The sequence below is a fragment of the Hyla sarda genome, chromosome 10 (assembly GCF_029499605.1).
Source record: "Hyla sarda isolate aHylSar1 chromosome 10, aHylSar1.hap1, whole genome shotgun sequence".
Taxonomy (NCBI): Eukaryota; Metazoa; Chordata; class Amphibia; order Anura; family Hylidae; genus Hyla; species Hyla sarda.
In genome coordinates this window covers 105967917-105981910 of record NC_079198.1, presented here as the reverse complement: position 1 = coordinate 105981910, position 13994 = coordinate 105967917, and the positions used below count along the sequence as shown (strand labels likewise).

The 13994-nt window shown below is 42.6% G+C and overlaps 1 protein-coding gene across 2 annotated transcripts in view; it reads right to left on the bottom strand.

The window, feature by feature from the left end:
* Positions 1 to 9313, bottom strand: part of AURKAIP1 (aurora kinase A interacting protein 1) — a 47069-nt gene extending 37756 nt beyond the window's left edge. The window contains exon 1 of one of the 2 annotated variants that reach the window (XM_056542541.1): positions 9251 to 9313. Coding sequence is in view for 1 of the 2 variants with exons in the window: in XM_056542540.1 (XP_056398515.1) it covers positions 9116 to 9125 (10 nt within the window). In the remaining variant the exon portion in view is untranslated. Of the gene's footprint in view, positions 1 to 9115; positions 9141 to 9250 lie in introns of those variants that run through there. The other variant, XM_056542540.1, reaches the window with a different exon arrangement.
* Positions 9314 to 13994: the final 4681 nt, after the last annotated feature.

The following is a 13994-nucleotide window of genomic DNA, read 5'->3' as shown; positions in this document are numbered from 1 at the left end:
AAGTTCTCCTGTTTGCAACGTAACTACCTTCATAAGTTTGTGCCTGGCCCCTGGCCGTCAGACTCCTTGCCTGAGGAGATTTTAGTAAGTTTGTGCCCGGCATAGCCGTGTTTTCCTCCAGGACTCCATAATGTAGGTGGACTGTAGAGCCTTATATGACCGTTAATGTAAATGTTATAATAGTAATATATTTTTGTGCACATGTAAATGGTTTACGTTATAGTGTTTTCTTAAAGGTGCTCACCCAGCTCCTCTGGGAGGAACAATAAACACCACCCTTCACTAATCAGCCAGATACCCATCAGATATCAAGACTGACTTAACATTCATAAAATCCAATATACACATAATTCAGTAAATAAACTTCAGTAGTGTACATTTAAAGTCCAGTACACATAACTAATAACATATACTCATAAGAGAAGATAGGTATATGAATATATCTCACAAACAAATAAGAAAATGAGTCTTAGGGACTGTAACGTTCCATATCAATGCAAACCACTGTTATGCACAACATGTCATGTACTAACGTGTTCTTTTGTCTTTACATGTCCAGGGTACTTTACTGGCCAGAAGGTATTTCTGTAGCTAACTAAAAAAAATACACGTATCCAGAAAGGTAACAGTACATGAAATTGTTATCTAGATCCAGAGTTCTAGGTGTGTAGTACCGATAGACCCTAGTAGCTAAGCCATTGGGCAGAAAGCCTCAGGCAACCCAATCCGCAACCAGTGTATAACAAGGGAAATAATATGTGGTATTATATCAAATATATTTCAATAAAAAGGTAACAGTGAGATTAATTTCAGTATGTAGAAGCATTGTAGTCATTATACATACTTTATGTCAAGTGTCAGTCAAAAATATTCTATAGTCATATAGTCAAATATCTACATGTCAGTCAAATGTCACATTTCAGACATAAATCAAATATCAACCGTCATGTGTTGATAAAGTTTTCAGCTATAGACGGATGTTATAGCTAGGATATAACTAATTATATCTCATACATAGTCATTAGAGATGCATAATCTAATAACCTTAAGTAGAATGGAGATACCAAAGGTATGAAAATGTAATATAACAGGGTTGTCATGTTATTTGTGTTATTGCTAGTATTATTTAGTAAATTCTAAGAAAAAAAAAAGAACAAAAAGAAAACTAAAAAACTTATTTATTCCATCCTGTTCGGGAATAAGTTCCAGAGCATGTATGGACATTATTTTAATGCACATAGACTATATATTTCTTTAATAATTTTTGTTATCATCAGCCTGAACTGGGACATTTGGATTAATGCTTCAGGACAGCATCCGGCCCTATGGCTATTTCGTTCCTCTCCCTAAGGGGAAATACATCGGGGACGACTTTTGTTAAGTAAGGGGGTTTGTGGTGTCCCGGTACAGGACATGGTCCTGTACCCTTCCTAAGTCCCCTCAGGAAGAGTCCCTGCAGTCCATAAGGCTCTCCTGCAGGGCTCACCCCTTGCTCGCCTTCTATAAATGCATTGTAAATGTATTGTGCATATTGTGTATTATACATAAAGTTTGTACAAATGTATAAAATGTATAGGACCTTCTTGGGTTATGTGATCTACTGTCATGTGATGACAGGACCTACAGGCTTTGCAACCAATGGGCTTTAGTCCAGCCCCCTTAGTATAAAAGGGTCTGTAGTCTCTAAATTCACTCTCTTGGTTCCTGCTCCTCATCCTGTACACTACAGCAATACCAATTTCTGCACAATTGCAACTAGGCCAAAGCCTAAGGAAACTGCAGCCACTTCAAATGTGAGTTATCAAGCTCTGTCTACAATTTCTAGCGACTATTACTCAACTCAAGTATACAATTAGTAGCTCAGTGGCCTGCATTAATCTCAATACTACAAGTCCCAGCAAGCCTGTGAGGTCTCCTGCATCCCGGTTGCCTCTAGAGAAACTGCATAATTATAAAGACTGTTCTGTAAGAAGTTTAAGTAAAAGTTCCAGTTATCTCACAATTCCTGCTGTGGACATTCCTTTATTAACTGATGTTTCTGGGTTGGTTGTCGGCAGGGCCTTATACAGAAAACAACCACATCCTGGCGCCATGAATAACCAGGGGTTAATAACACCTCACCCCACAGGGTTAATACCATCAGACCCTGCTACACTGTTGCAACACTCCAGACACCACAGTAATTCTTATGACAAAATCATCACAACTTTGTATATGTGGGAATGTATAAATGGCTTTGCCCAGTTTTTGAAGAAGTCACAATTTTTGAGTACGCCTTTCTATTGACTTCCCCTGCGGACCCGAATACCTTGGGCACCACTGTCAGTGCAGAGCAGATCGGTGCTGACGATAAACACATGGGCTCAGCGCTCAGTTTAACTCTGCTGCCCATTCATTTTAGGTCTCAGCACTGGGATTCCTAACCATTAAAACTTCTGTCATGTTGCTATTGTATAGTATTATATTGACATCTGGCACACTATAGCATTATCCTTTTTGGCCTTCTCTGACCAATTGTCAATCAGCTACTTTACCATCCAGGCCCCAAGCAGGTCCCACAGGTCATTTGCCATTTGTGTCAGTCAGTGAGTTTAATATAGCATCAAAATAACTAGGGATGCACTGAAAGGGAAATTTGGGTCCGAAACCGAAAATTTAGGCTGTGCTTGGCCGAAAACCGAAAATGCATTGCCCTGCCCACTTTTTTCAATATAGTTTTTGTAAAATTGTATTACAATGGGGATCAAAAGTTTGGACACCCCAGGTAAAAATTTGTATTAATGTGCATAAAGAAGCCAAGGAAAGACGGAAAAGTCACCAAAAGGCATCAAATTACAGATTAGACATTCTTATAATATGTCAACAAAAGTTAGATTTTATTTCCATCATTTACACTTTCAAAATAACAGAAAACAAAAAAAATGGCGTCTGCAAAAGTTTGGGCACCCTCCATAGTTAATATCTTGTACTGCCACCTTTGGCAAGTATCACAGCTTGTAAATGCTTTTTGTAGCCAGCCAAGAGTCTTTCAATTCTTGTTTGAGGTATCTTTGCCCATTCTTCCTTACAAAAGTCTTCCAGTTCTTTGAGATTTCTGGGCTGTCTGTCACGCACTGCTCTTTTAAAGGAGTACTCTGGTGCAGACTACTCCTGCTCCGTCCTGCCCGGGCTGCAAAAAAAAAAGAAAATAAACCATACCTCACCTTCCTGGGTTCCCGCGGAGCGCCACTACAGCTGATCGGTCCTCCGGTCCATCTTCTTCATACTTCCGTGTGAACAAAGTGTCACATGGCACTCAGCCTATTATAGGCCGAGGCAGAACAATGTGGCGGCCGGCGATAGGCTGAGCGCCATGTGATGCTTCGTTCACACGGGAGTATGAAGAAGATGGACCGGAGGACCGATCAGCTGTAGGGGCGCTCCGCGGGAACCCAGAAAGGTGAGTGATGGTTTATTTTCATTTTTTTTGCAGCCCGGGCAGCACGGAGCAGGAGTAGTCTGCACCAGAGTGCTCCTTTAAGGTCTATCCATAGATTTTCAATTATGTTGAGGTCAGGAGATTGTGAAGACTATGGCAAAACCTTCAGTTTACTCAGATGTAATCCCCTGTGGATTTCGAGGTGCGTTTAGGATCATTATCCATTTGTAGAAGCCATCCTCTCTTTAACTTCAGCTTTTTCATAGATGGCATCAAGTTAGCATCCCAAATTTGCTGAAATGTTATTGAATCCATTTTTCCTTCTACTCGTGAGATGTTCCCTGTGCCACTGGCTGCAATACAACCCCAAAGCCGATCGCGGCGCCGCGCGCTATTAACCCTTTAGCCGCGCGCTCAGAGCTGAGCCGCGCGGCTAAAAGTGAAAGTGAAAGTTGCCGGCTAGCTCAGTCAGGCTGTTCGGGATAGCCGCGGCTAATCGCGGCATCCCGAACAGCTGACAGGACAGCGGGAGGTCCCCTACCTGCCTCCTCGCTGTCCGATCGCCGAATGACTGCTCAGTGCCTGAGATCCAGGCCTGAGCAGTCATGCGGCAGAATCGTTGATCACTGGTTTCTTATGAGAAACCAGTGATCAATGATGAAGATCAGTGTGGGCAGTGTTATAGGTCCCTATGGGATAACAATGATCAGTGTGTGCAGTGTTATAGGTCCCTATGGGACCTATAACACTGCAAAAAAAAAAGTGAAAAAAAAAGTGAATAAAGATCATTTAACTCCTCCCCTATTAAAAGTTTGAATCACCCCCCTTTTCCAATAAAAAAAAAAACACAGTGTAAATAAAAATAAACATATATGGTATCACCGTGTGCGGAAATGTCCGAATTATAAAAATATATCATTAATTAAACCGCTTGGTCAATGGCGTGCACGCAAAAAAATTCCAAAGTCCAAAATAGTGCATTTTTGGTCACTTTTTATATGATTTAAAAATGAATAAAAAGCGATCAATAAGTCCTATCAATGCAAAAATGGTACCGTTAAAAACTTCAGATCACAGCGCAAAAAATGAGCCCTCATACCGCCCCATACATGGAAAATAAAAAAGTTATAGGGGTCAGAAGATGACAATTTTAAGCGTATTAATTTTCCTGCATGTAGTTATGATTTTTTCCAGAAGTCCGACAAAATTAAACCTATATAAGTAGGGTATAATTTTAATCATATGGACCTACAGAATAAATATAAGGTGTCATTTTTACCGAAAAATGTACTACGTAGAAACGGAAGCCCCCAAAATTTACGAAACGGCGTTTTTTTTTTTCAATTTTGTTGCACAATGATTTTTTTTCCGTTTCACCGTAGATTTTTGGGCAAAATGACTGACGTCATTACAAAGTAGAATTGGTGGCGCAAAAAATAAGCCATCATATGGATTTTTAGGTGCAAAATTGAAAGAGTTACGATTTTTTAAAGGCAAGGAGCAAAAAACGAAAATGCAAAAACGGAAAAACCCCCGGTCCTTAATGGGTTAAAATATGTTCCCCTTCTTCTCCATACATAGCTTTGCTCATTCCGGCCAAAAAGTTCAATTTTAACCTCATCGGTCCACAGAACTTGTTTCCAAAATGCATCAGACTTGTCGATATGTTTATTTGCAAAGTTCAAACGCTGATTTTTGTGGTGAGGACGTAGAAGAGGTTTTCTTCTGATGACTCTTCCATGAAGACCATATTTGTACAAGTATCTCTTTATAGTGGAATAGTGTACCACAACTTCAGTGTCTGCCAGATCTTTCTGGAGGGATTGTGCAGTCAAACGTGGGATTTGAATAGTTTTTCTCACAATCCTGCGAGCTGTTCTGTCTGATATTTTTCTTGGTCTTCCAGATCTTTATTTAACTTCCACTGTTCCTGATGACTGTCATTTCTTAATTACATTCCGAACAGAGGATATTGACATCTGAAAACGTTTTGATATCTTCTTATAGCCTTCTCCAGCTTTGTGAGCGTCAACTATTTTCAGTTTCAGATTTCTAGACAACTGCTTAGAAGAACCCATGGTGCTGATTGTTGGGGCAAGGTCAGATGAGTCTGGGCATTTAAAACCTTTGAGATTGACATCACCTGGTCTTCCCAGACGATGATTGAGAACAATCCATGACATTGGCAGGTCTCAGCTTTGCAAAGGGGGCAGTGCATGCTATAAATTCTGCAGGGTGCCCAAACTTTTGCAGACGTCAATTTTTTTGTTTCTGTTATTTTGAAAGTGTAAATGATGGAAATAAAATCTAACTTTTGTTGACATATTATAAGAATGTCTAATCTGTAATTTGATGCCTTTTGGAGATTTTTCCATCTTTCCTTCTTTATGCACATTAATAAAATTTTTTACCTGGGGTGCCCAAACTTTTGATCCCCACTGTATCAGAATTCTTTAGTTACTGATGTACTTGAAGGGGACTCCGGAACACATGCAGGTGGCTATAGAAGGTACTGGCCGGGCTTGGAGCCACAGCACTGCCGCTCACCATACATTGACTTCAGGACACACTATAGCGGTATACACCTGTCTGATTAAAACTGATTGGTTGCTATGGGCAACTACTCCATTTTTCTTCAGCACATTTTGATAAATCTCCCCCTTATATCTTAAAAAAATAAAAATAAAAAATAAATCAGTATTCTTAAAATGTTCCCTTCTGACCCCTATAATGTTCTTATTTTTCCATATACTGGGCTGTATAGGGGCTAATTCTTTGCGCCGTGATCTGTATTTTTTATCTGTACAATTTTTTATTTTGATGGGACTTTTTGGAATACTTTATTTTTTCTGCTACATTAAGTGAACAAAAAGCAGCAATTCTGGACGTTGGTATTTTTGTACATTTACGCCACTGACCGTCCAGTTTAATTAACATTATTCTTTAATAGTTCGGACATTTATGCCCGCCATGTTACCAAATATGTTTCTTTTTTTTTACTTTATTTTATTTGAAAAGGGGGGGGGGGGGGGGGGGGGTGATTTAAACTTTTATTTAGGAGTCAAAATCAATCAACTTTGATCGCAGCATCTAAAGGGTTAATGCCGGGCATCACATGGATCAGTGATGTCCGGCATTAGCCAGTATGAAGAGAGCTCAGCTCCTGAACTCCCTTCATACACTTGCCACACGGCTGCACCTTATACACACGGTGGCCAGCCGTGGAAGGGTTAAGTCACCTCCTCCCTGCGCTCGGCACTGCTGGGAGGAGCAATAGTGGGCCCGTAATGGAGGGGCAAGACCGCGCCGCTCGGGACCTGGGGGAGGAGGAGGATGTACTGCTGATTGCCCGATGTACTGTACAGCACAGGAACACAGATGAAGGCAGTTCTGCACCTCACACCGGAGTCTATATATGTTGGATGCCATGCCCCCATTTTAGGTCACACCTAACGAAATTATCGGCAGGAAATTCCCTTAGCCGAAATGACCAAAATGGGCATTTTCGGCTGATAATTTTTGGCGGCCGAAATTTCGGTGCATCCCTAAAAATAACTTTCTATGGTTATGTTCACACAGGACTGTAATTCTTGAGGTTTGGTGGGGAGTTTGATTCCCTATTGAACTTAATTGGGAAAATCCACAAGGAATTTGCAGCACATGCATTTCACTCCTGTGTGAACATACCCCTAATGAGATTCTTGGGAATAAACCTAGATAAAGATCTACTTTGTAACTGGAAATTGGCAGATAAATAGGTGTAATACCAGGCACAGCCAATGGCAAATATAAGCTGTTGTGCTTGGTAACCTGTGATGGGGACACTGATGTTTGTGGAGGTGCTGTTGGTCGGCCATATACTGATAAGATATTGATGGCCTATCCTAAAGGTATCATTATCATAGTCCCAGAAGACCCTTTTAATATTTTTTCCTCTTCTGTGGAATCTTCTTTGCTCCCCATATTCGTCAATGAGCCTTGGGTGCCCATGACCCTGTTGCTAGTTCTCCAGTTGTTCTTCTGTTGGACCATGTTTGGTAGATACCACCCACTGCAGACAGGGAACACCTCTCAATATTTGCCTGGGAGCTCAGCTTTATTTCTTAAATTACACTGGAAAAATGCTGAGCTCTGACTGGTTGCTATGGGCAACAACAAGACCAATTTAATAGATCAGGCAGAGTAGGAAAACAGAAAGATGACCTGCACACACACTTCCCCAGACCCCCCCCCCCACCCCCAACCCAAACCCAAACCTGCTGTACACCAAAGTATATACTTATAGTGGATAAATAAAAAATACATTAAAATGTAGAAAAATATAACAATATTTATTATAAAATAAATATTTGCTACTTTCTGAGAAGATAGGATGCTTGGTTGCACGTTGCCATGAAGAGTATGGAAAGTGTCTATTAGATGGGCGTCCGCGCCTGCACAATTCTGGATGAGGTAAAGTTTATCCCAAACTGGAATCTTGTGCTATATGGAGCCAGGACACCAGATGAGTCTTCATGAGATCCTCAGATGGCAGGAACCTCAGATGGTTTAGATGTCTGGAGCCTCAGATTGTATAGATGTCCGGAGCCTCAGATTGTATAGATGTCCGGAGCCTCAGATTGTATAGATGTCCGGAGCCTCAGATTGTATAGATATCAGGAACCTCAGATTGTATAGATGTCAGGAGCCTCAGATTGTATAGATGTCAGGAGCCTCAGATTGTATAGATGGCAGTAACCTCAGATGGTTTAGATGTCTGGAGCCTCAGATTGTATAGATGTCCGGAGCCTCAGATTGTATAGATGGCAGGAGCCTCAGATTGTATAGATGTCTGGAGCCTCAGATTGTATAGATGGCAGGAGCCTCAGATTGTATAGATGTCAGGAGCCTCAGATTGTATAGATGTCTGGAGCCTCAGATTGTATAGATGTCCGGAGCCTCAGATTGTATAGATGTCTGGAGCCTCAGATTGTATAGATGTCAGGAGCCTCAGATTGTATAGATGTCAGGAGCTTCGGATGTTATAGATGTTATTGGGAAACTCTAGAGATGGAATTAGAGTTCCCAATAGATGTTATTAAAAAAAAAAAAAAACAGCTTCCTCAGGCCTAAGAGACGTCTCTCATTACACAGGAACCATCCGGCTCGTACGTGAACTGCTGGGTATCAGGACTTACGTCCGTCATGATGCAGTCCCCGTCCTTGTCGAATGTAAACTGTGGCTGGATCAGATGTTGCTGTCGTCTTGCCCTCAGCTGTTGTCTCCTCATCTTCACTGCTCCGATGGTACACCTCCCAGACTCCATCCTGGCCATCTTCTCCCCGCCTCTCTCACTCCCACTGGACTCCATAATTTTTCGCTTCATAGCTCTGCTATCCACTCCTCACACTCAAACTGAGCAACCCACACAGTTGTCAGGCAGCGCGGGCCCTTTTACCACGATGCTTCATTGTGACATCACATGTGTGACATCACATGACATTACAGGCTGTGCTAGGCCTCTAGTTCAAAGCATTAATGTATGTATATATATATATGAATTTATGGTAACCAGTGGCCCATAACAACCAATCAGATTGCTTCTTTTATTTTTCAGAGGCTTTATTAAAAATGAAAGAAGCGATCTGATTGGTTGCTATGGACAACTGCTCCACCTTTCCTCTGCACTGGATTTGATAAATCTCCCCCATTATTACCTACTGTCATTCAGAGCCTGATGTAAATGATGTACAGCAGCCAAACCTCAGCTTCTTCTGCTGCTTTACTTTTATTTCTCAAAAATTGTGAGAAAATAAATAAGAAAAAAAACAAAAACTTCTTGTTGCACTTACAGTAAGGACATGCTGGCAGTTGTAGTCATGCGGCGGGGGCAGTTGATAAGCTTGTCACTTGGCCGCACATCCTCCGTCCATGCCGCATGACTACAACTCCCAGCATGTCCTCACTTTAAGAGCATGCTGGGTGTTGTAGTCATGCTGCAAGGGCGGGTGACAAGGGAGCCAGGGAATCATGCAGCATTGCGCTCCGCTCCCTGGCTTCCCAGCAGGAAAAATAAAGTTACGGCTCTGTCTGTAACATGATATTTTTCCCATTGGCAGCTGTGATTGTCCAGGCGGCACGGACCAATCATGGGTCCGCCCAGGAAATATGAAATTACTTAGGTACACGTGCGACTTTTTCATGGTTCAACAAGTGTTATTGAAGATTTTTTCATTATACAAAGATATATAAAGTTTTGTATAAAACATAAAAAAGTAATCATAAAGAAGTGTGCATAAAGCAGATAGATCATCTTATTATAGTACAGTATAGTCATATTTAGAAAAAAACCCACTGCATTTATGAGCTCTATATTATACACTAGGCTCGCCCTATTGTAAGAAAAAAACAACTCTAAATCCCTTAACCTGTTGGGGACGGAGGGCGTACAGGTACGCCCTTGCGTCCTGGTACTTAAGGATGGAGGGCATACCTGTACGCCCTCCGTATTTTTGATCACCACTGCTCGATGGGCGGTGATCGGACTGGGAAATAACAGTGATGACCATACTAAAGTATAGGAGCAAGGTTGCAGGAATGCCACCTCCTCCTATTCCCTGCCATTGGTCGGTCAGGACTAACCGACCAATGGCAGTGCAGCGGTGGCAGAGACTACGGGCGGCGGTGGAGGAGGCTGCAGTGAAGATCGCTGGTAAGTGATCTTCACTGTGGCCTTCTAAAAGTTGCAAAACTGCAACTTCCAGCATGCCCAGATAGCCAAAGGCTTCCTGGTCATACTGGGAGTTGTAGTTTTGCAACATCTGGAGGGCCACAGTTTGGAGACCACTGTGTAGTGGTCTCCAAACTGTGGTCCTCCAGATGTTGCAAAACTACAACTTTCAGCATGCACTGACTGACTGGGCATGCTGGGAGTTGTAGTTTTGCAACATCTGAAGTGGCACAGCACTATATGGTGGTTTCCAAACTGTAGCCCTCCAGATGTTGCAAAACCACAATTCCCAGCATGCCCAGACAGTCAGGGATGCTGGTCGGTGTAGTTCTGCAATATCTGGCCCTTCAGATGTTGCAGAACTACAACTCCCAGCATCCCTGACTGTCTGGGCATGCTGGGAGCTGTAGTTTTGCAACATCCGGAGGGCTACAGTTTGGAGACCACTACTTAGTGGTCTCCAAACTGTTCTTCCCCAGTTGTTGCATAACTACAACTCCTAGCATGCCTTTTGGCTGTCAGTGCATGCTGGGAGTTGTAGTTTTGAAACAACTGTAGGTACACTGGTTGGGAAACACTGAGCTAGAGTCTGTTTCCTAACTCATACTAAACAAGAAAAAAGAGAGAAAAGGCACATGCGCCCCTAGTGCGGTACTGTGAGAAAATTTGGCAATTGTGAAGAATTACACTTACCAGAATGTGTTACGCTGAGGGCACAACACCATATGGAGCATAGGAAATAGAAGGACTCTGTTTGCAGCCTGGATCCTCCAGGCAGAACCTTGCTCACCGGTCATAGTAGCAGCAAAAGTAGCAGAAATAAAAATGGATCCTTGTCAGGTGCAGTACAGTAGAAGAAAGATCCATTATACATGGATACACTTCATAAGGTTTATTTGGAACACAACAGCAACGCGTTTCCTGCCCGCAAAGGGCACTTCATCAGGCAATGTGTGTCACACATTGCCTGATGAAGTGCCCTTTGCGGGCAGGAAACGCGTTGCTATTGTGTTCCAAATAAACCTTATGAAGTGTATCCATGTATAACGGATCTTTCTTCTACTGTACTGTGCCTGACAAGGATCCATTTTTATTTCTGCTACTTTTGCTGTTTCCTAACTCAGTTATTCCAACCCGTGTGCCTCCAGTTGTTGCAAAACTACAACTCCCAGAATGCACTGACAGACCGAACGTGCTGGGAGTTGTAGTTTTGCAACAGCTGGAGGCACACGGGTTGGAATCACTGAGCTAGAGTCTGTTTCCTAACTCAGTGGTTCCCCACCAGTGTGCCTACAGCTGCTGCAAAACTACAACTCCCAGCATGTATGGTCTGTCAGTGCATTCTGGGAGTTGTAGTTGTGCAGCAGCTGAAGGTTTGGGGCACCCCCCCATGTTGATGTACAGGGTACATTCACACAGGTGGGGGTTCCTTCTGCAAGTTTGAGCAGTGGCAAATTTTCCGCCGCAGCTCAAACTCCAAGCGGAAAACTCACTGTGAACCCCCGCCCGTGTGAATGTACCCTAAAAACACTACACTACCACAAAATAAAAAGTAAAACACTACATACACACCCCCTTACACGTCCCCCCCCCCAATAAAAATGAAAAACATCTCATACGGCATTGTTTCATAAACAGAGACTCCAGCTGTTGCAAAACAACAACTCCCAGTATTGCCTAACAGCCATTGACTTTCCTGGCAGACTGGGAGTTTTGCAACAGCTGGAGGCACCCTGTTTGGAAAACCCTGTTGTAGGGATTTGGTAGAGACAAGCCCCATCCTTGTATCCGGGTCCGCTCCTATTGCAAATTCCTCATTTAGGCCTCAAATGTGCATGGTGCTCTCTCACTTCAGATCCCTGTCATATTTCAAGGCAACAGTTTAGGGCCACATATGGGGTATTTCCGTTCTTGGGAGAAATTGCGTTACATATTTTGGGGGGATTTTTCTCATTTTACCCCTTATGAAAAGGTAAAGTTGGGGGCTACACCAGCCTGTTGGTGTAAAAAAATAAAAAAAATTTACACTAACATGCTGTTGTTGCCCCATACTTTTCATTTTCACAAGAGGTAAAAGGAGAAAAAGACCCCCAAAATTTGTAACCCAATTTCTCCTGAGTAAGGAAACACCCCATATGTGGATGTAAAATGCTCTGCGGATGCACAACAAGGTGAGATCGCCATGTACATTTGAGGTCTAAATTGGTGATTTGCACAGAGGTGGCTGATATTTACAGCAGTTCTGACATGAACGCGAAAAAAAAAAAACACCCACATGTGACCCCATTTTGGAAACGACACCCCTCACGGAATGTAACAAGGGGTACAGTGAGCATTTACCCCCCACAGGTGTCTGACAGATTTTTGGAACAGTCGTCCGTAAAAATAAAAAAAATTATTTCTCATTTGCACAGCCCACTGTTCCAAAGATCTGTCAAACGCCAGTGGGGTGTAAATACTCACTGCACCCCTTATTACATTCTGTGAGGGGTGTAGTTTCCAAAATGGGGTCACATGTGGGGGGTCCACTGTTCTGGCGCCATGGGGGCTCTGTAAACGCACATGGCCCCCGACTTCCATTCAAACCAAATTCTCTCTCCAAAAGCTCAATGGCGCTCCTCTTCTGTGCCCGCAATGCACTTTATATCCACATATGGGGTATTTCCATAATCAGAAGAAATGGGGTTACAAATATTTGGGAGCTTTTTCTACTATTACCCCTTGTAAAAATAAAAAATTTGGGTTAACACCAGCATTTTATTGAAAAAAAAATTGTATTTTATTTTTACGTCCCACTTTAACGAAAGTTCGTCAATCCCCTGTGGGGTGTTAAGGCTCACTTTACCCCTTGTTACGTTCCTTGAGGGGTGTAGTTTCCAAAACAGTGTGCCATGAGGGTTGTTTTTTTTTTTTACTGTTCTGGCATCATGGGGGCTTCCTAAATGAGACATGCACCACAAAAACCATTTCAGCAAAAGCCTAAGAGCACTTTACATCCACATATGAAGTATTTCCTTACGAGAGAAATGGGGCTACAAATTTTCGGGGGCATTTTCTCCTATTACTCCTTGTGAAAATGAAAGCCATGTGCCGGGATGCCTGCTGAATGATTCCAGCAGCTATCCCGTTCCGGTCCCCAACTGGCTAGCGGCGGGGACCGGAATTCCCACGTGCGTCTGCATACGCCCCACGTCCTGAAGAGGTTAAGACTACAGATGAGCGAACTTACAGTAAAGACTCTTTCCTAGGAATGTATCCATCTTTTCCAGCCCACCGGAACACCTGAAAGCTGAACTAATTTATGCAGGAAAAGTCATCAACTGCCGAGCCGAGAAGTTCATGACGAATCGAATTTACTGTAAGTTCGCTCATCTCTAGTTAAGACCCATAACATCTCTTATGGCTTTTAACAGTTTCAGTATCTGCCAGGAAAAAATATTTTGTATTTTATAGGGACCTGGAGAATCTTCGCCTTCTTCAGTACCCTCCATATCTGATTTACATATGAAATCTTCTTCCTCAGAATCAGAGTTGAGAATAATCATATAAACATAGAATGTGTCGGCAGAGAAGAACCATTTGGCCCATCTAGTCAGCCCAATAATCTGATCCTATCAATAGTCCCTGGTAGAGATGAGCGAAGTTACAGTGATCTGATTAGTCACAAACTTCTCGGCTCGGCAGTTGATGACTTTTCCTGCATAAATTAGTTCAGCTTTCAGGTGCTCCGGTGGCTGGAAAAGGTGGATACAGTCCTAGGAGAGTCTCCAGCCACCGGAGCACCTGAAAGCTGAATTTATGCAGGATGAAGTCAGCAAACACAGAGCCGAGAAGTTTGTGATTAATTGTATCACTGTAACTTCGCT